The sequence below is a fragment of the Eptatretus burgeri genome, chromosome 10 (assembly GCF_056783735.1).
Source record: "Eptatretus burgeri isolate ZD-2024b chromosome 10, Ebu_testis_v1, whole genome shotgun sequence".
NCBI lineage: Eukaryota > Metazoa > Chordata > Myxini > Myxiniformes > Myxinidae > Eptatretus > Eptatretus burgeri.
Genome location: NC_140970.1, coordinates 25,960,280 through 25,983,560, shown reverse-complemented (window position 1 = coordinate 25,983,560; position 23,281 = coordinate 25,960,280). Strand labels below are relative to the sequence as shown.

The following is a 23,281-nucleotide window of genomic DNA, read 5'->3' as shown; positions in this document are numbered from 1 at the left end:
TTTATCTGGTATCTATTGCAGCTATATCTTGAGCACAGATCAGCATTTTGTAATAAAATAGTAACAATAATAATAATAATATTAATAGTAATAATCACCCTATTAAACTGCCAATGCTCCCAGGTATCAAGCACCTAACTGCACTGTTGGTCTATCAATAACAGACTCATGTCAGGGGATTCCAATCAAGGGCCCTCGAATTACCACCTGGATGCTGCAAAACTGAGCTCCATTTTTACATTCAAGAAAAAAAGGCCAATTTGGAATACAAAGACAGAGAATAAACCACAAAGGATTTTGGGGAAGGTGATGGGGGAGTGGCAGAGATTAAGGTAAAATTTAGAAGGTAGGATGGCACTGACAGCAGGCCGTGTAAACAAGCAGAAAGTTTCACTCATAGACCATAGTGCACAAGGCAGACTACAAGGAAATAGAGGAGCGAAAAAGGGAACTGCAAGTTTGAGGGGTTATCATGTAAGAGAGTGATGGGATGAGTGTGGAGTTCTTTGGAAGACAAGAACGGACAAAGAATATTAAAAAGAGACATAGATCTGAAACAGGCTAGTATCACAGAGCTCTACTCAGAAGGGCAGTGTGCAATGGTCACACCACATTAGAAAACCTTTCGCCAATGATTAGCCTAAGACAGCCATTTTGGCTTCGATTAATTCTTCAATAACAAAAAAAAGGATTCGTAAAGAATCAAAGCAATTGGGACCGATATAGAGAGAGAGGAAGAGAGAGAGAGGAAGAGAGAGAGAGGAAGAGAGAGAGAGAGGAAGAAAGAGAGAGAGGGACAGAGAGAGACAGGGAGAGAAAGAGAGAGGAAGAGAGAGAGAGGAAGAGAGAGAGAGAGGAAGAGAGAGAGAGAGAGAGAGAGAGAGAGAGGAAGAGAGAGAGAGAGGAAGAGAGAGAGAGAGGAAGAGAGAGAGAGAGGAAGAGAGAGAGAGAGGAAGAGAGAGAGAGAGGAAGAGAGAGAGAGAGGAAGAGAGAGAGAGAGAGAGGAAGCGAGAGAGAGAGAGAGAGAGAGAGAGAGAGGAGAGAGAGAGAGAGAGAGAGAGAGAGAGAGAGAGAGAGAGAGAGAGAGAGAGAGAGAGAGAGAGAGAGAGAGAGAGAGAGAGAGAGGAAGAGAGAGAGAGAGAGAGAGAGAGAGAGAGAGAGAGAGAGAGAGAGAGAGAGAGAGAGAGAGAGAGAGAGAGAGAGAGAGAGAGAGAGAGAGAGAGAGAGAGAGAGAGAGAGAGAGAGAGAGAGAGAGAGAGAGAGAGAGAGAGAGAGAGAGAGAGAGAGAGAGAGAGAGAGAGAGAGAGAGAGAGAGAGAGAGAGAGAGAGAGAGAGAGAGAGAGAGAGAGAGAGAGAGAGAGAGAGAGAGAGAGAGAGAGAGAGAACAGAGAGAGAGAGAGAGAGATATATATATATATATATATGGTGGAGGTTATGAAGAAGTAGTTTCAAAGCATAGTGGACAAAGGTGGAGGTCAGGTCGTGATGGATTCAGAAAATGAGTCACACTACAGTGCTGATACTTGAACTGCTGTGTTTGGGTTTGTGCGTTAGTGCTGGTGGTGCTGGGTGCCTTGTTAAGTGTGGATGTGGGTGATGACGAGAGTGGTGTGGATGATGGGCATGGTGGTGGTGGTGGCGGTGATGGTGTGGATGATGATGGCGAGGATGACCATGGTGGTGACAGGCATGGGGGTGACCAAAGATTGCTGGATGCATCGGTAAACTGGGTGGTTGAGAAGGTGGAGGTGGTGGTGGAGGGGGTTGTGGTGGTTGTGGTGATTGAGTTGTGACAGGAGGAGGGGGAGGTCCTGATGGAGCTGGGGTCTGTGTAGGTCCCAAAGGAATAGCAACAGCAGGGCCACCGCTGATTGGTGTCCCAGTGACGGGGTGCTGCGAAGAAGGAGAATACCCCTGGAGCGATGGATGTTGGCTTAGAGAGACTGCATGGACCTCAGTCTGGTGAAGAAGGTGATGGTGGTGGTGGTGATGATGGTGGTGGTGACCAGAAGGACCAACAACTGGAAGGCAGGGTACACCAGGTTGTTTGGCACGACGAGGGTTATAAACTGCACCGAGGAGTGACACTGAGCCCATTGTAGGCCCTTGGGGCCTTGCACTACGATGCAAGAGACTGGCATCAACACCTGAGCATACCCGACGGACAGCTCGGGGGCTACCGAGAATAGATCCCTAGGGAAGGGAGAGAGAGGGGGGGAGAGAGAGAGGGAGAATAAAGCACTGCCCTCAAAACGCTCGTCAGAACACAGGTGTCATGAGGGCTTCATCAGCTCTTCCATGACACCAGGTTAGTATGGTTTCTCTAATCAGAGCAATGCATGAAGCAAGACAAATCATAATAGGTTTCTACCCAGCAGTCATCTTTGAATAAATAGGCCTGCATATTATGCATTTAATCGTTCTCTTTCAGACATAAAATATACTTCTTTTTTTCTCGTTCTCTTCCTTTGCCTTTTTATAATTCCACATTCAATGTCCAAATTGCTTTGCCAAGTCATGAATCAACATTTAATTCTGACCAATGAACAGTACCTGATGTGATTGTACATGCTATTTTTCTTTCGATATTAATTTACCCGTCACTGTTTGGCAGAATTTTCTTTCACATGAGTAATGTGTTTGCCAAATGAAAATCCTGTACTCCGAGGACCAAAGTTAAATATCACTTTAATTTTCTTGAAAACCCTTCCATTTCTGTGAAAGGTCTGATTACCAATATTAGGGTTTTAATCTAATTCAACTCAATGCGCCGTTGCTTTGAGGTGACATTAAACCAGCTGTCACATTTGCTGGCATACAATAGTGGATGTTAAATAGCCCACGGTACCTTTCGAAAATAATAGGTCACTGTGTGCACACATACCCTGGACAAATTTGAAATCCCTGCCTTGATCGAGGGGTGTTGGCAGCACTCTGTGTTGGTGTATTGGAGTAACGACTGGTCTAGGTGTAAATTCTCAGAGATGGAAATGTTAATTACCATACGTGAGTACCCTGATGCCAATTGGAGGGGTACGGGAACAATGGATGTTATGAATTACTAGCAGGGGATACCCAGCGCTGCCCAGGAGGGGGTGGGGGTGGGGGGTTACCCAGCGCTACTCGACTGGGTGAGCTTTCCCGATGGTGTTTCGGGACTTGATGGACATTGAAAAGCTATGGAGTTATTGGCCTCATGGCGGTTACCTTTTGCCTGCGGACTGGCGGAAGCACTGCCAAAACACACATCCCAATATACACTTTCTAGCAGCCTTTGGTTGTCTCAAAATGAAAGTCAATGCCACTGTGTCATAGCTTAAAACCTTGCCCAGATTCTGAAGAACCTACATGCAAAATTTGGGGCCTCAATGTGCTACTGTTCATATGAAAAAGAATAACGTACAAACGCACAAACACTTGAAAATATGTAGAGCATTCAGATTAATATTAATATTATTATTGTCATTATTAATTTCCTTGTGGGGAAAAATTGGAAAATATTCAGCAAATCGTTCCTTGAAGATGTGTATATATATATATATATATATATATATATATATATATATATATATATATATATATATATATATATATATGTATATTTACAAGCGGGATATGCTTACATATTGTGAAAGCATACGAACTGTGCGTGCTTCCGCATTGTCTTGGGTCGGTCACCTGCATTTAATTTTCCATTTATTTATTTTCATTTATTTATTTCATTTATTTATACTTTCATTTAAAGATATTGTCTGACGATTCTGTGAATTTTTCCTGGTTTAACGGCTTCAATGTCCATCGGCACGCAAAATTACCATGCTTCCCCAATTACTATGCCTGGTGTTGGCTTAGCGGTTATGGTGGTGGCTTGGGATCCAAGGGTCCTGCGTTCAAGCCGAGTTTCCCGCTGAATTAACACCAGGGGGTTGACTCAGCATGTCCTCCTTCTGAGGTCGGCGAAATGAGTACCAGTGTACTGGTAATAGGGGCACTGCATCAGCAGCACATCTGCACCCCCAACCAATGATGCAACCAGCAGCCAAAAGGCTGCACATGAAGTGAAGGAGTATAGACAGATTTATTAAATCTGGTATTGGTGTGGTGCAGTCATGATGGGCCGAATGCCTCCTCCTGTGCATAATTTCCTTGTAATCCTTGTCTAACGTCACTAACCTGCATTTTTTCATATATTCTTCTCATTTTTTTCATTTATTTATATTTTCATGCGTGGATGTTGTCCAACGATTCTGTGAATTTTTCCGTTGTACCAGCTTCGATGTCCATCAGCACACAAAATTACTGTGCTTCCCCATTCTCTTGGGTCACTCAACTGCATTTTTTTCATTTATTTTCTCATTTTTTTTTCATTTATTTATATTTTCATTTATGGATATTATCCAACGATTCTGTGAATTTTCCTGATGTACGGGCTTCAATGTTCATCAGCACACAAATTTCAGCTTTCTATGTCACCGGGAAGGAACTGATCTTTAATATCAGTCAGTGTCAGAAGGACCAACAACTGGAATGAGTGAGTGAGTCAGTCACTGGTTAGAAAGAGCTTCAAAATATATATATATATATATGTATGTATATATATATATATATATATATATATATATATATATATATATATATATATATATATATATATATATATATATATATATATATATATGTACACTAGTGTGCTTGCACTTTGTGTAAGCTTTAGAGCAATGCTACCCCATTGGCTCGGGTCCCTTACCTGCATTTGATTTTTCAATTATTTATATTTTCATTTACAGATTCTTTCCAATGGTTCTGTGATTTTTCCTGGTGTATCTGCTTTGATGTCCATTGGCACACAAAAGTGCGGTGCTTCACCTTGTCTCGAATCACTCACCTGAATTTTTTTCATTTGCTTATATTGTCAGTAATGGATGTTGTCCGGCGATTCTGTGAATTTTTCCGGTTTATGGGCTTCGATGTCCATCGGCACGCAAAAATTAAGCTTCCTACATCACCCAAAGGTACCGGTCTTGAAGTGAACCAGTCAGTGAGTCAGTGACGGAGCCAGTCAGTCAGTGTTGAGGAAGAGCTTATATATAGTATATAGTATATAGTATCTCGTATATAGCATATATATATATATATATATATATATATATATATGTATATATATATATATATATCTCTCTCTTTCGAACCACCACTGACAGACTGATATTCAAGATAGGTGTCTTCTGAGAAACAGAGAAAGGTGAAATTTTTCGTCCCAATGCACATCGAAGGCAGTACACCAGAAAACATCAAAGAATCATTGGATAACATCCACAAATGAAAATATAAATAAATGAAAAAAATGCAGGTGAGTTACCCAAGACAATGGGGAAGCACGGTAATTTTGTGTGCTGACGGACAGCGAAGCTGATACGTCAGGAAAAATCACAGAACCATCAGAAAGCATCCGTAAATAAAAACAAAAACAAATGGAAAAAAAAAGTGAGAATAAATATATGAAAAATCAAATGCAGGTGAGCGACCTGAGACAATGGGGAAACGCGGTTCATGTGCTTAGACAATGTGGAAGCAAACCCCACTAGTATATATATATATATATATATATATATATATATATATATATATATATATATATATATATATATATATATATATATGTATATATATATATATACATACATATATACATCGAGATATATAAAATTCTATATATGACTAAAACTCTCATCTTGTATAAATGTATGTATATATGTATGTATGTTCCTGAAATACAGCCAACATGGTACATGATAGCGCAAAAATTTAGGGCCATATTACTCACCATTCAACTGCGGTGTGTAGTATCAAGTTTCGTTCAAATCGGGCAACGAAAAAAATATATTAAAAAAATCAATTCCCGATTCAGTCAAGTACTCTTCAGGAGAATTTGATCAATGCAAACAACCTTAGCGGTATAGTTCGCTGGAGCTATCTTTTTTTTTTTTTGAATGATTTTTGTTATCAACCGCTGTCACAACGGGAACACAATGGGTTCACGGGTCATCTTGTAATATATAAAGCTCTTTCTAACCACTGACTGACTGACTGATATTAAAGATCGGTACCTTCTGGGTGAGGTAGAAAGCTGAAATGTTGTGCCGATGGACATTGAAGCCAATACACAAGAAAAAAGATCACAGAAACATCGGACAACATCCAGAAATGAAAATATAAATAGATGAAAAAAAAAGAAAAAAATGAAACAAGTCTGAAGACGACGATGGTTCACGAGCGGTATTTGACGATTTAGATTGTTTCAGAATTCAAGGATGAGACAATGTGATAATGTTTGACCAAGTTATAAAAATGATCAACATGATGTGGTACGAGTGACAGGTTATTAGCTGCAAAATATTGAAAACCCAGTTTCGCTCAACAACTTTAAAAATTTGACCTTTGCATAACCTTTAAAGGTCACAAAACAATGTTGTGGTCATTAAAATAAGGAATCAGGATACGTACTACAGCTTATTGGAGTTAGTTCGTCGAAGAAGGTCAAAAACCCAGTTTGATTCCCACAACTTTGAAAATTTGACCTTTGTGAACTTTAACGGTCAAAAGTCAAGGATTATGACCTTTGGTGCAAAACTTCCTCTGGAAGATTCCAGGAACAATATAACGTCATATAGGCTATATGGCATTTCGCACTCCTCGGATTATCCATACTTTGATGAAATCAGCGTAAAAACAAACTTGAAGGGGGCGCCACGGGCAAGGTGTTCGAGATAGAGCAAAATGGTTTCAAGACTTTAGGTGGGGAATGACCTCAAGATTATGCATAAAAAATATTGTCATCCTAGCTCTCAAAGTTTGGGCGGTCGTATGATTTTTACGTCAAAATTAGCAATTTTCTAAGTTCGTGACCTTGTGACCTTGACCTTGGGACGAAAATGAAAAATCGAGCTCTGTGGGGCTATGCAGGTGCCATTGGGCTAACCAAATACCAAAACCTCTGCCAGATTCGACAAACCCCTCGGAGAAGATGGATTTTTGTGTCAAAATCGCAATTTTCTAAGTTCCTGACCTTGGGACGAAAATGAAAAATCGAGCTCTGTGGGGCTATGCAGGTGCCATTGGGCTAACCAAATACCGAAACCCCTGCCAGATTCGACAAACCCCCTAGGAGAAGATGCAAATTGAAATCGGCTACCCCCTAAAAACATGTTTTTTGGGCGTGGCTCCGCCCATAACACCCATTTTCAGGAAAACACAACTAGATCATGATATAAACCTCCCACCAAAATTTTGTCAGGATCGGATCAAAACCCACGGAGACAGACATGCTCGGGACAGACAGACAGACAGACAGACTGACTGACAGACATACAGACAGACATACAGACAGACAGACATACAGACAAACATACAGACAGACACACACACAACAATAACAAATACAGTGGTCACTTATTTTTTTCGTGAACCAATAAATGCAGGCGAGTAACCCAAGACAATGGGGAAGTGCGGTAATTATGTGTGTTGACGGACATCGAAGCTGATACACCAGGAAAAATCACAGAACCATTGGAAAGCATCTGTAAATAAAAATATAAATACATGAAAAAAAAAACATAAATGAAAATAAATAAACGAAAAATCAAATGCAGGTGAGCGACCTGAGTCAATGGGGAAGCACAATTTGTATGCTGAAACATGTGGATTACATTACATATATATATATATATATATATATATATATATATATATATATATATATATAAATATATACATATATATATATATAAATATATACATATATATATATATATATATATATATATATATATATATATATATATATATATATATATATATATACATACATACATACATATATTGGGTGGTCGCAAGACTACCCTTATTCTCAGGTTTTCGGTCTGTCTGTATGTCTGTCTGTTTGTTAGTATGTAATGGACAGATCTGGAGGCCAGAGGAGTCAACCGATTTTGATGAAACTTGACTGCTCGGTTCATACCAGGATCTAGTTGTATGCTTTTGAGCACCGTTGCTATGGACACCACCGTCACCTAGCAATGGGACTTTGAAATTTTTGAAAAAATCCGAAATTTGTTTTTTTTTCGAAAATCAAAAATCGGCTTCCGCACTTTTATACGCGCTATAATCAACCTCTTTGTCAAAAATTTTCAGCCCGATCCGTCAAAAACTCTATGACTAGTATGCAATTATATTACTATATGCTTTCACCCCAACATTCGCGTTGGGATTCCCTAACGTAGGGTTCGGGAATCGAACACAAATGATGAATGGACAGTTGCTCGTCATGCTCCTATATGGAACAACAAATGGCAAAAATGCCATCTGATGTGTTCTCTTATCCACATATTTCAAATTTGCCTTAGTCTAGCGACCACCCATGTCGCCTACCGGCTTGTATGCAGTATATATGTATGTATGTGTATATATATATATATATATATATATATATATATATATATATATATATATATATATATATATATATGTATACATATATATATATATGTTTATGTATATATATATATATATATATATATATATATATATATATATATATATATATATATATATATATATATATACATATATATATATATATATATATATATATATACATACATATACTGTATATATACATATAGAGTATATATGGTGGGGTATGCGTACACATTGTAAGCATGAACAAACCGTGCTTTCCCATTTCCTCGGGTCGATTACCTGCAGTAAGCACAACAAGGCTGCACTTATTTTTGGACATTTTCATTTACAGATGTTTTCCGACAATTCTGTGATTCTTCCTTATGTATTGGCTTTGATGTCCGTTGGCATGCGGAATTTCAGCTTTCTACATCACCCAGAAGGTACCAAACATTAATATCAGTCAGTCAGTGAGTCAATGGTTACAAAGAGCTTTACATATTACCAGCGGGGTATGCTTACACTTACACTATGTGCAAACATACGAACCGTGCTTCCCCATTGTCTCAGGTCACTCACCTGCATTTATTCTTTTTTTTTTTCATTTATATTTCCATTTATGGATGTTGTCCAATAATTCTGTGATTTTTTCCTGGTGGAGAGGCTTCGTTGTCCATTGGTATGTGAAATTACCATGCTTCTCTATTGTCTCAGGACACTCATCGTCATTTTTTTCATTTTTATTTCATATATTTATTTTCATTTATTTATATTTTCATTTACGGATGTTGCCTGATGGTTCTGTGATTTTTCCTGGTGTATCATTTTTGATGTTTGGCGGCGAGTGAAATTTCAGCTTTCTACGTCACCCGAAAGGTTCTGAACATTAATATTACCAATTCAGTGAGTCAGTGTGTCAATAATGGTTAGAATGAGCTTTATATATTAGACTATAAGGTACGCTTCACATTGTAAGCAATAACGAACTTCTTCATTGTCTCAGGTCGCTCATCTGAATTTGTTTTTTTTCATTTATTCATTTTCATATTTTTTTCATTATTTATATTTTCATTGATGGATGCTTTCTGATGGTTCTGCGATATTTTTCCTGGTGTATCAGCTTTGATACGCATCAGCATGCAAAATTACTGTGCTTCCCCATTGTCTTTGGTCACTCACCTGTATTAATTTTTTCATTTAATTTTATTTCTTTATATTTTCATTTACTGATGCTTTCCAACAGTCCTGTGATTTTTTCCGGTGCATTGGCTTAAATGTCTGTCAGCTTGCGAAATTTCAGCTTTTTACATCACCTGGAAGGTACCAATCATTAATATCAGTCAGTCAGTGAGTCAGATAGATAATATTTGTCCAATATTTGTCCGAAAGCTTGTTTCCATAAAGATCGTCCAGAAACTACATTTGTGACTCATTTAATTTCTTCCCATTATACAGTATCTATATATTACTAAAACTCTCATCTTGTATATATGTATGTATGTGTATATGTATGTTCCCGAAATACAGCCAAAACGGTACACGATAGCGCAAACATTTTTGGCCCACCATACTCACCATTCTCCTGTGGTGTGCAGTATAAAGTTTCATTCAAATCGGGCAATGAAAAAAAGTATTAAAAAAATCAATTCCCGATTCAGTCAAGTACTCTTCGGGAGAATTTGATCAATGCAAGCATCCTCAGCGGTATAGTTCGCTGGAGCTTTTTTTCTTTTCTTGAAATGATTTCTTTAAAAATCTCAAACATTTATTGACAAAGAACAATTTATTTTTAAGCATAAAATAAACATCGCCATATTGATCTAATACTTCCGTGTTCATTAATAAATAAAATTGTGCTTAGAAGATTACGCACAATAATCTCTTCGACCTTCTTTTCTCTGTTTATTTTTTTTTCACATTGACGCGCAATATCAAGTTTCGTTCAAATCGGGCAACGAAAAAAATTATAAAAAAATCAATTCCCGATTCAGTCAAGTACTCTGCAGGATTATTTGATCAATGTAAACAACCTCAGTGGTTTAGTTCACTGGAGCTATCTTTTATCATTTTTTTTTTGAAATGATTTCTTTATCAACCACTATCACAACAGGAACCCAACGGGTTCACGGGTCGTCTAGTACTTTATAAAAATGAGGCACCTTACCCACAGTGTGGAATTTTTTATTTATATATATATATATATATATATATATATATATATATATATGTATATATATGTATATATATATATATATGTATATATATGTATATATATATATATATATATGTATATATATGTATATATATATATATATATATATATATATATATATATATATATATATATATATATATATATATATATATATATATATATATATATATATATAGTAGATACGTCTGATTATATGATCTTACATTTGAATAAATGTAACAAACAAAACAAGTTTTAGCTCAATAAATGATTTCCACAATAAAAGGAGTGACATCACATGTCCCTTCATTGTAATCAGCACCGCAATGAATGCAATGCGGCATGCAAACTCATAAAATATTCAACGGCTTCTTGATTTCATCTGTTTAACCTGCACCACAGCATGATGCTCCCAGTTTACTGTGTTATCTCTTTATTTCTAGCCCCAAAAGGGGTATCAGCCTGGCTGGGGGTTTATATTTTGAATTCTGTCCATCTGTCCTTCCATCCTTCCAGGTGTCTGTCCACAGCCTCTATTTCATATTCTACAAACGAATTTATTTCATATTCGGGACATGTATGCAATAATATCTGGACATTAAGCACATCAAATTGCTTTTGGAATGGAGGAAATGTGGAATTTTGGCAATACAAAACAAGATTTTTTGAGCTGAGAAAATTTTATTTATTTATTCATGTACTCGTTCCCATCTCAACTACCAACACACAACTTTGATTTCATAAAATATGTGTACTCGTAAAAAATCTATACAAATAAGAGCGAGTTGTTTCCGTGTGAAGCCTTTTCTTTGGTTTTTATACAATTATACCCCCTCCCCCCTCCCTCCGGGCCAACTGCCCCAAAATTTGCTGTACCACATTATTGTAACATGTGCATGCTCAGTCAACGTCACAATACAAAATTTCAATTCTTTATCAAATCGATATTAAAACAGAAAATAACGTCACTCTGGCTGATTGAGCATCACCTTAGTGTGGAGCTTGGCTTACACCTCTCCCTTTCAGCCTCGTGTTTGAATGTGAATTATTTGTCAGGAATCGAACCAATTGTATTTCAGTATTTATCTTCCGTATGTGGAATGGAAATTAATATACAAATGGTTCACAGTCTCCATCAGAATACATTGAGTGTAACGAAGGATCTCACGGTGATGTACAACCTCAAACAAAGAAATGATGCCATTTGGCCTGTCGTTGCCGTGTTGCATTTCCGAGTAAATTTTTGCTACGACTGTAAACACCAATCTTCTTTATGTTTTACAAAAGTCAAATAAACCAATCTTGATTGGGTGACCCAACTCTCCGAAATTTATTGTAGCACGTTATTTTCACAAGCAGAAGATCAATGCAATGCCACAATGAAAACTTTGAATTTGTCATCAAATTGCTGTAAAAATATGAAATAATGGTGCTTTGTATTTCAAGCATCACACAATATGGAGGATATGCCCACCCCCTCATCTCACATTGGTTCGGGCAGTGGCGCATCACTCCCTTGGCTGGGAGAGGTGTGTAGCTTGAACTTACCCGATGTGTTTGGCCTATCTAGACCTCAAACCCTGCCATGCTTTTTTTTTATGACTTAATCTTCGCTAACATCAATCTTCTTAATACTTTACTGAAATGTAAATAACCCGATTTTGATCGGTTGACTCAACTTGTTTATTTATATGCCCTTTACCATCACTGATACCGACATACCACTTTGGATTATTTATTTATTTATATACACTTTACCAATATTGATATGAGCATATCACCACCTATTTATATATTTTTACACATTTTTACCATTTTAAAACCTACATACCACCTTGAATTATTCTTTGATTTATAAATACACATTACCATCACTGCTACGTATGTCCCATCTTGAAAAATATAAATATCTATATATTTATATATTTATGTTTCTTAAATGGTGTGCAATGCCTGATCCACAAGAACGTATCAGGTTCAATGCATTTTTAAAATTCATGCTATATCGTTTTTGGCTCGATCTCTCAATGGTGAAGAATCAATTAAACAAGCTCAAATGAGCCAAGATCCTCGTCCTCTTAATGATGACGTCATAAAAACGAATATGACGTCATTGTGATGTATCAGGTTTGCGATAAATTATCTGTGCTAATGCCCGGCTTGATTCCCACAAACAAAATTCAAACAGCTTGCCTAGTTTTGGAGATAATGTTAAAGGCGATTTCCATTAGCGGCGATATTATGATGTCAACTTTTTTTCGAGGAAGAATTTCCAAAATCGGAGATGGTTACTGCCTGCGCGTGGGCTTTTTGCATATACATGGCAAGTTTCACGAAGATCCGATGAAAACTCTGGGCTGTGAAACAAAAAATGTCAAAAAATAGGAATGACGTCAAAAAATTGATATGACGTGATAGTGATGTATCATATGTGCGGTAATTCATGTCTGCTAATGCCCTGTTCGATTCCTGCAAACAGAATTCAAAAAGCTTGCCTAGTTTCGGAGATAATTTTTTCGGCGATTTCCATTAGCGGAGATATTTTGACGTCATAACTTTTTTTCTCGGAGGAATTAAAAAAAATCGGAGATGGTTACTGTCTGCGCAGGGTATTTTTACATGTATACACCAAGTTTCAGGAAGTGTCGATGAAAACTATAGGCTGTGAAACAAAAAAGTCCACAAGAAAAAGATGAAGAACAACAATGTGAGTAAGACTGAGAGATCCTCCACGAGGATCTAAAAATTATGTTATCTGGATCTGGAAATGGATCTTCACCGAAATCTAATCAGTTCGTCGTTGTCACACACTGAACCTGCCCACCAAATTTCGTCCGGATCCGTCCACAACTTTTTGAAATATCCTGCACACAGACAAACAGAAAAACAGACAAACAAGACAGGGGTGAAAACATAACCTCCTTCCACCTTTGGTGGTGGAGGTAATTAGGACATAGTTCCCTTGTAAATCCACACACTTCGAAGCTGATATCATCTGCATGCATTCATCGAAGATCTAGATCAATGTTTCTCAACCTTTCTTGTCCCACGCCTCACTTTGATTTTCAAAAAAAATCGAATGCCCCACCATGATTGGAGACACTACAGTATATACTACATGTTGTTCGTCTTTCGGCTGCTCCCGTTAGGGGTCGCCACAGCGGATCATCCGTTATGATCCGCATACTGATTTGGCACAGGTTTTATGCCGGATGCCCTTCCTGACACAACCCTGGTCACCTCTTACGACACAGGGATATGGATTGGGTTTCGCCATGATTCCGGGCTGCCCTACATCCTCTCACAGCAGGGCCCAGCGCAGAGCTCCCGTCCTCAAGCGATCCTCCAACCCAAGCCTCCGTGTAGCCGGATTACAGGCGCACGCCACTATGCCCGGTACAGTATATACTACATATGTATTTAAAAGGCAAAGCTATGAAAGCGATCATATATTGATTCATTAATTCTGAATCCTCATGCCCCACCAAAATATTTCCACGCCCCACCTTGAGAAACACTGATCGAGATTCTAGAATATGTAACTTTTTTATATATGGAATCTAGGCTCATTGAAGAGCAAGAAGACAGAGGGTGAAAAGCGAATGTACTGACAGTGGAGTCATACAGATACTCAACAAGCAATAGAATGAACGAACAGGAAAAGATGAAGGAGGAGAGAAAGAAACATAACAACGTGTAAGTAAGAGGGTTGGGTTAGGTAGGGTTAACGTGGGTAGGAAATATTGCGGGTGAGGATGCATCATTGGTATCTGCAGATTAAGGCGCAAAAGAAACGTTTTTTTGACATGGTGCTGTCAAATCACAATGCAATAATTGTGATCCAGGAAAATGCAAGTTGACCACCGGAGGGCGCTCCAGGATCAAGTGTGTGGATGAGACTTGCGTCATGGCTAAAGTAAGTGCTTTGTATGCTCATCCGCCCACCTCTTTGTATTTGTCGACTTCCTTATTCATTCTTCCTTGTTTGTTTATAACATAAGAGATTATGTGCGATTTAAATGTATACCATAACAAAACACACACACACACACACACACACACACACACACACACACACACACACACACACACACACACACACACACACACACACACACACACACACACACACACACACACACACACACTGCAATGTTCCAATGGATTTTGCAAAGCAGTCACCAATACTATTCAGGCAATTGTTTTGTACTTGAGTTCTCATCAACAAAACAAAATTGCTAATTAAATATGCTCCGAAGGGAACCGGGGGAGCAGCCAGCTTTAAAGCTGGAAAGCACAATAACATTAATCGCAAACATAAAAGTTTTGCTGACAAGTGCATCATGAAAAGGGAGATGGAAATATAAAGAAGAGATTGCAATGCAAGTAAAGGCACACCATGGAATAGAAAGGACATAAAATGCATCGGTGTTGCATCTGAATGAATTAACCACTTCATTTCATAAAATTTCACCGAAACAAATAGTTGTGGCGACCATAGTGATGCTGATGTAATACTTAATGATGCAACTTACTTCGATGTTGCTGTCTAAAGATCCAGAGCTACCACGCCGTCCACGTTTGCCTGTGGATAGCACAAGAACAAGTGTTAGTAAGCTTGTGTGGAAATTGATTGCAACTATGGGCATGAACTAACCAGTATATTTGGCCAAGAAGTTAATCAGGAGAGCCATTAATTTAGCAAAGGAGGTCGTCGAGGTTTATGAGATTTGGCAATTGGGAAATACAACTCGTTCAACAAAGTGGACAGTTAGAGACAGTTGATATTTGGGAAACGCAGGTGGTTGGAAGAACAAGTGGTTGGAAGCACGGTTAATGAACTCAGTCAGCTGGGAAAGTGAGCTGTGAGGCCTTGCTTTGAAGACCAAGAAACACAGGCGAATCAACAAGGCTTGGCAGGCGAACTAACAGCACACCGTCACGCTGAGTTACGTCCTGTCACTGGTTGCTCAAATGGGATCGATGTTAGCCGTCGATCTTTCTCCCATTGCCACTCCTATGCTCAGGACTCCGTGCTGTGTGCTGTTTCAAGGTTGTGGGTCGACCGACTTGCTGCTTCCAAAATAATTGACTTACTACAAAGGTGCTTCAAGTTCCATCTGGACATTGGCTTATTCACAAAGCTCACCTCAAATGCATATTACAAACACAACGCTGATAAAAACTTTGCAAAGTATTCTCCAGCTTTGGACAAACAAATTTCCCGTCGGAATACAAGTTTCTGTACACAATAAGTGCGTAATTATTGAGGAAGTGTATGTATGCATCCAGTGCAGGCCATCATTCTTATTTGACTCATTCGTCAACAATGTCTTCCCCTCAAGGTGATCTTCGATATGGATGTCCTTGATTGGCAATTATCATCACACTGTGCACGGTGCAGCCAATTGTTGAAATTTTAATAGGCTTGCTTTCGTTGACCATAAATTTCAGAATAATTTGCTGTTCCACCCTCTTTGCTACCTCACTTGCCATCATCTTTATTTTAGCAGCAAACACAAGATGGGCGGTGGCTAGCAACACCGGAAATAAAAATTCCCTGAAAAAGTATTGTTTTTATGTACATTGCTCTGCCGATTCAAAACAAAAGTCGAGATCAAATTTGAACCGCCCTTTAATTTGCAATAAGAAACCAGAGTTGCTATTAGTTGCCAGCAAGTACCATAGCTTCCAAGCAGTAGCTAGTTATTGTATGCAGCCTGTGGCTGCAGGTTGTATCATTTTCTGAGGGGCATAGCTGTGCTGCTGATGCAGTTCCCTCGAATATCGGTACACTGGTGTTTATTTTATGCCTGGTGTTGGCTTAATGGTTAGGGTGGTGGGTTTGGGATCGTAGGATCCTGAGTTCAAATCCTGCTCAGCTATTGAATAAAAATGAGGTGGCGTTGACTCTCCCCGTCATCTTTTTGAGGTCAGCAAAATGAGTGCCAGCATGCCGGTATCCTGTGTCAGAGTGGCGACCCATCCAGAATTGTGCCCACAGCCCAGGAGACTGCTTAGGCAGCACCAACGCTCTGCATGGAGTATGGTCCCAATGGATGGTGCTTATTTTGCTGAACTCAGAAGGATGACAAGCTGAATCACCCCCACCTGGTGTTAATTCAATGGTAAAAAACAGGAGCTTGAACTCAAGACCCTAAGATCTTCAGGCAGCCACCTTAACCATCAAGCCAACACCAGGCATTTCCAAACAGTAACAGCTGGAGTACAAAGAAGGAACAATGATAAACCCTAAAATGTAGTGTTTTTTTCAACCAGCAACGTCACAAACTGAAAAATAGATGTTTTTATTGTTGAAATAGGCATTAATGTCTCAGTTGCTCTGGATACCATCTTGGTTGCCTCAGGAAAGATTCACGTGATATCATCACAAATGTTCAGATCATAATCACTCAAACCGATCACTCACATATACCAGTTTATTTTATCGAAATACATCAACATTGGGATGTCAAAAAAACAGTCAATTTTGATTAGCCCGTGCCAGCCATTTTATTTCAAAGCGTCAATTGCACTACACAAATTTGAAGGTCCTGGCCTGTCGATGATGTATTTGAAGTTTAGTATCGATCGGTTCTGCGGTTTGGGAGAAGAAGATCTTTCAATTGTCTTTGCAAAAAATTCATAACATCAAGATGGCCACCAAGCCTTTGGAATAATCATTTTCAGAGGAGGATATACAGTATATCCCAGAGCTGACCCTGAGAAGTTTCACATTTATTGGTGCCGTTGTCTTTGAGAAAAAAGTGTCACAATAATGGCATATTATTATTAATAATAATAACATTACCATACTATTATGGATAATAATAATAATACTTAATAACTCCCAGCAATAACAATTTATGTTTCAAGCCATACTGGCTTGGAAAGCCGAATATATTGGTTTAGTGCGTCAGTGTCATCAGCATGATAGAGTTGTACGGTTGATCTCATCTTGGGCCTGCTTATTTTGCCCTGGCCTGATTAAGCAATGATGAATTAAACACATTTTGGACAAAATAATTGAATGTGCACCCGAACAAGTCCGGCTATGTGTACCTTCGTTCCATCATCATTTAGCCTTGTAAGAGTATACCATAACAAACATGTCAGTGGATATTTAGTTCCATAAGGGGAGAAAATAAATAATTATGCATGTAACCAGATCCGTAATCTCTTCTATACGTGCTGATTCATTCCCATCATGTTCCTCTATTTTGTAACTCGTTTTTGTGTTATTCCTTCTTTCCTTCTTGTGAATGTGTATCCACCCCCCCCCCCAACCCCAATACCACTTCGTAGTTTGTGAACCTGCTGTGCTTTGTCGTTCAGCTCCCTTCATGAGCCTCGATCCTTGTATAAAAAAAACATAAAAGGGAATTCAAAATAAATTAAAATTGAAGAAATTAACTATTAAATAAGATAATGCATTCAGATGAAATAATCCTTCAAACAGCTTTGGTTCATACCATCATGGTGCAAGCAAAAGGAAGGGGAAGGGGGCATCGGGGTATTTTGTTCAAATTAAAGTGTTGACAAAATTGGAAAAATATGAGTGTAAATCTGCCAACTGGCAGAAGTCTGGCATGTCTGTTCATAACTGAGTATTAACTGGCCATGACCAAAATGTTTTACCATAAATTTGTTCCATTCAGATCTGACATCCATGACCAAATGTATCAGAAATGTACGACGGAGGCCCCATAATTTAGAGCACCAAATCACACAAGATGTACCGATTTCAGAGAGGTCTCGTAAAGAGCTGCTGAGTGTGCCGCGTCTCAGACACTCTCCCGCAGTGGTGGTGCAACCGTCATCCAAGCTGGCTGTGGTGGTCATTCCGTTTCTTCCCTCTTTTCTCATGCTACCACGATGGGGTTGAGCTGGTCGGACGGCACCTTGCTGCTTCTCCAATTCCGCTGGGAGGATAGAGCAGAGGAAGATGAAGTACACGGGAGAGAAATACGGGAAAGAAAATAAATAAAAAGAGACGTAGTGCATTTGCACTCATTAAAATATTGTTTTATAATTGCATTGATTTCTTTTTTGCAAGAGAAATGAAAACATAATTCAGCTTTTGCATTTTTCACTGCTTGTTTATCCTTCAACCGCATTCAACTGTTTTCCAATGACTGTCAAGTGATATGAGGTTATATTTTGTTAGTTAATTAGGAATTCAGTTACTGTGCACCATAATTTAATGATGCTCATTACAGTAACCTCCAAAATATCATGCGCAGAAATATTCGATTGAACACTTCATTGGTCTGTTCTGATCTACCAGCGAGAGACACTTTAGTTGTTGACTCGTAAGGATCCTGTTGATGAAAAGTGATAATCATCTTTGTGATTAGGCTTTAGGAGCCATTTGAAGATTATCCCAGGACGAAGAAGGAGAAGAAGAAGCTTTTGGGGGTAGTGATCTGACTGGCCTCGGCGGCGTAATGGTTAGTGTCTGCTATGAGTCTGGGATGTCAGTGGTTCGAACCTCGACCGAGTCATACTAAAGACTTAAAAATGGTATCTGCTGCTTCCATTCTTGTGCTCAGTATTTATAAAGGAAAGATCATGGATGGACAACCATAGGTTGAGAACAATAACGCAGGCTTTGATGCACTTAATGGCCTCCTGCGTTGAAGTTTCATACCCTCCCAACTCCAAGCGTTTAAACTAACCCCAAGTCTTCACACCCCTCCCCACCCTGCCTTCAAATACCCTCTCCACTACAAGTCTTTAAACTAACCGAAGGTACTCAACAGCCCCCCCAACCCAACCCCAAGTCCTAAACACCCCCACCTTCCCAACCCCAAGTCTGAACACCCCCACCCTCCCAACCCCAAGTCCTCAAGCTCCCTCTCCCAAACCCAAGTCCTCAATCCTCAACCCACCTTTATCATGAAATGGGTTTTACGGTCCCTGGGTGAGTAGTTTAAGAGAAAATCATCGGATCAACAGACAGAGAAACAAACAAACAGAATAAGCGTATTATTATGTAGGATACTTCACACATACATAACTTGTATAATATAGTTAAGATAATGGTTCACAGGTCATTGCGAGCCAACCACAGTGGCTGCCCAAACATTTTTTTTAGTGTGTGGACCCCTTTCAAACACCCCTCCCGAAATTTTGCCGTAATGATTAAAATGACGATCATTATTTTCACTTGCTTACCTCTTCAATGAACTTATTTTTAGCCAACAATCCATTGCTTATAGCTCCCAGCCACCACTAAAATGCAAGCAAGATGAACCATGGCCTTCCACCAAGAGTTGCTTCTGATATACGGCGAGCCGTGGCATGCTATATCATTTCATGGTATGAGGAGGCTAATGCTGCTCTTTCGTTTCCCCGCAGAGCCCCGCCAATGCCCTCGTGGACCTCAAGGGTTCTGCAGACCATAGGTTGGGAACCACAGCTCTAAGATACAGTGCTAAGTGCTATCACTACTCCAGATGAAAGTTTTAGTTGGATGTGATTGTTCCTTGGATTGAAGCCAGAATTAAACCGTTTCGAGACAACTATGCAGCCACCTTGGTTTCAAAGTTTTGTTGGTATTTAACTTTGTTTTGCTCAAATTATTGTTTTTTTTCATTACAATAAATGAATGTGAACATTTGCTGGAAACAGGCAGTATGGTAAGGATAAGGAATATAACAATGTTGACAAAAGTGGTAAGTACATGTACTCACACTCTATGCGGTATTTCTCCATGTCCTGAACCTCAGCGATGGATTCTCGCAGGTCCTCGAGGAACTTTCGGCGGTCCTGTGCATTGGGTGCGTTGAACAGCACGAGAAGACGTGTGTCAGAACGTGGCATCGCAGACAGAATCTTAATACCATGGGGATAAACTGGACAAAACGGGAGGAAAGTAAAGAGAAAGGGTGAATTTTTCAGTTGAACGGTTAATTTAAGAACACAATGATAAAAAAGATGAATTTTTTTTTTTCAGTTGAATGGTTAATTCAAGAACACAATAAAACAAAATGATGTCCCGAGGACAAAACCACCAAGCAACACTGAAACTCTTTGACTCCTAATGTACTTGTGCTACATGTCACATATGTGTAAGCACCTCCATCAGCATTAGATCGCTGTAAATAAATGAATAAAACTTTTTTTTAAAGCAACGGTGAACACAAAGAGAAGGAAGTGAGGAAACAGACAGCAGAAAGGTATTTAAGATGCAAGCACCAATCCAATGCTAGAGGATGGAGAATAAAGAAGGGATACAATGAAGGAGAGAGAGGGAGAGGGAGAGGGAGAGGGAGAGGGAGAGGGAGAGGGAGAGGGAGAGGGAGAGGGAGAGGGAGAGGGAGAGGGAGAGGGAGAGGGAGAGAGAGGGAGAGGGAGAGGGAGAGGGAGAGAGAGAGAGAGAGAGAGAGAGAGAGAGAGAGAGAGAGAGAGAGAGAGAGAGAGAGAGAGAGAGAGAGAGAGAAAGAGAGAGAGACAGAGACAGCATTTATCTTTATCCAAAGCTCAGCTGTCAGTCATATTCACCTTCAAATTGTCTTTATGGCCCAAAAGTTATAATAGGATGACAACGAAGCACCGATAATTTATTGCATTGCATTATTGGATTATGCATCATTGACATGGCTGTAAATGCCATCTTTGATTGATCAATGAGGTCAGCTTTCACTTGTTCAACCAATTAGAAAACAGGAGATAAAATAAAACAATGAGGAATGAGGGGGAGGGGGTGGTGGCAGGGGTTGGATGTTGGGGTGAGGGGCTCTTTAACATGAACCCACCGATGCAAAAGAGGCAGAACTTAATTTCAGTCACATAAGGAAAGGAAGACTTACACTGGTTCTCAAATGTGTCCACTTGCATGCCGTACAGGTTAAACGCTTGTCGGAAGCTGTACACCACCGAGTTCTTCTTCCGTTGAAAAATCTTGGTCACCTGGTGTGGAAGTGCCAAAGTCCCGCTGACCTAATTTTGCAAATACGAAAATATTGACTGAGCTGTGAAAGCACCAAAGTATCTGTCTACTGCTCAGAGATCAGTATTAGGATAAAGTTCTTACCACCAACAGGTCGTTAAACAAGAAGATCTCACGCTGGTGAAGACCCAACTTTTGTGGCTTTGTTGGGTCGGGCACTTCAAAAAGGCGGCAGTAGCAAACGAGCCGACGGTGGGTCAAGGACAGGGCCTGACACAAAGGCATGTGAATAGAAATGATTTGAGGAACATCGCCTCCCTCCATTGATAATATCAGAAGTGAAAGTGGAGACACATGCTTTCCATGCTTACTTCAAAAAGATCAACAGATAAGGATAGTCTGAGATGGAAGGCAGGAGAGATCATTACACAAAGAGATAAAGCAGGTGAGGTGATGTAAAGAGGGTTACTAAACAAACAAAAAAGAATCATTATATCCTCTGAAACAGACACCACACGGTGGCAAGTCTCCACACACCGGCTTCTTGCCGACCAAAGACTTCTCAAGCTTGGTGACCTGAGAAACGTGATCCTCATTGGTTTTCAGTTCACATTCCCTGATGCGCTCGTAGATTCCGACAAGCATCTCACGAGGTATGTCTGCGCCATCGTCCACACCTGGAGAAAGAACCCAAATGAATATCTCACGGACAGAATTAGGAGTGACCACTCTAAAGGGGGTGGGCATGATCGACAATGTGGGGTCTTTATTTGTTTTTTTTGGAAACGTTTAAGATTTCTTCATCAGCAAAAAAAAAAAAAAAAAGCAAAACAGGCTGATGTGCTGAAAGCCCAGTATATAAAGGCTATCTGGATTTAATATACTGAATGTAATTTTTTTTCTGAAGTTACGTTATTGGAGTGTCTTGCAAAGATGCATTCAATATCATATGATGAACTACTAGGGTGAAATAATCAATAAGTGCTGGGAGGAGGGATCTTCTTTTTGCATCAATGTGAGATTCAATTAGTTCATACATGAGGATATCATCAGCCCAACACCTTTCATAACAACCATAATTTCCATAGAATTTGGTTATGTGGCTGGTGCTCTTCAGCACCACTGATTGAGTTTTCTTTTCTTTTTTTTAATTTTTAGTTGTTTTATCCACATCCAGATATCACACCGACGTTGGACCAATGCTTGTTAAAGACGTTGGCCTAATGTAATCTGTCTGCCGGGACAACATTGGTGCAATGTCAGATGGCTTTTGCACCATATTTCCGACGTTAGACCGATGTTTGAAATGTGCTTGCGACCGTTCTGACCTTTGCCAATCTATTGCCAATGCTAGCCCAACGTTGGTGTGCTATCAGGGATAACAACAACGATTGTGCTGTGTTTTTTTTTTTACTACTTGCACACACTTCCGAGTTTGTAAAAGAGACTAAACTCAAACTTCCAAAAGTGAGAATAACTACATTTGGTCGTTAATGAAGTTTTGACATCATCTCTTTGTATGAAAATAAAAAGCATCAATATATGTAGTAAACGTAGGTAATTTAATTTTTTCATTAGTACTGTGGTGGCAGAGATGCCTGTTTGATTGGCTGCAAAACATTTATCTCCAAATGTGTTTCACAGTCATGTCAGACATGGTTGTGTCCACATAGATTTCGTTCCCCACTCCTTCCCCCAACCCCAGTGAGATTAAGTAAAATAACTGATAGATTGAA

General features: G+C 39.3%; 1 protein-coding gene and 1 long non-coding RNA gene across 6 annotated transcripts in view; one reads left to right on the top strand and one right to left on the bottom strand.

The window, feature by feature from the left end:
• The window catches only part of LOC147018116 (IQ motif and SEC7 domain-containing protein 1-like), a 396,789-nt gene that overhangs the window by 1,511 nt on the left and 371,997 nt on the right, over positions 1-23,281 (bottom strand). For 3 of the 5 annotated variants that reach the window (XM_085897478.1, XM_085897481.1, XM_085897482.1), the window contains exons 7-13: positions 22,083-22,222; positions 21,690-21,815; positions 21,466-21,595; positions 20,347-20,508; positions 18,391-18,573; positions 15,187-15,236; positions 1,374-2,193 (exon numbers count right to left, since the gene is read on the bottom strand). In XM_085897478.1, the coding sequence (XP_085753604.1) occupies positions 1,504-2,193; positions 15,187-15,236; positions 18,391-18,573; positions 20,347-20,508; positions 21,466-21,595; positions 21,690-21,815; positions 22,083-22,222 (1,481 nt within the window). In that variant the 3' untranslated portion in view covers positions 1,374-1,503. Of the gene's footprint in view, positions 1-1,373; positions 2,194-15,186; positions 15,237-18,390; positions 18,574-20,346; positions 20,509-21,465; positions 21,596-21,689; positions 21,816-22,082; positions 22,223-23,281 lie in introns of those variants that run through there. The other 2 variants (XM_085897480.1, XM_085897479.1) reach the window with 2 other exon arrangements.
• Positions 13,975-20,519, top strand: LOC147018119 (uncharacterized). Its single transcript, XR_015062289.1, has 3 exons — positions 13,975-14,567; positions 20,012-20,058; positions 20,383-20,519. It is a non-coding gene; the product is annotated as an uncharacterized LOC147018119 (long non-coding RNA).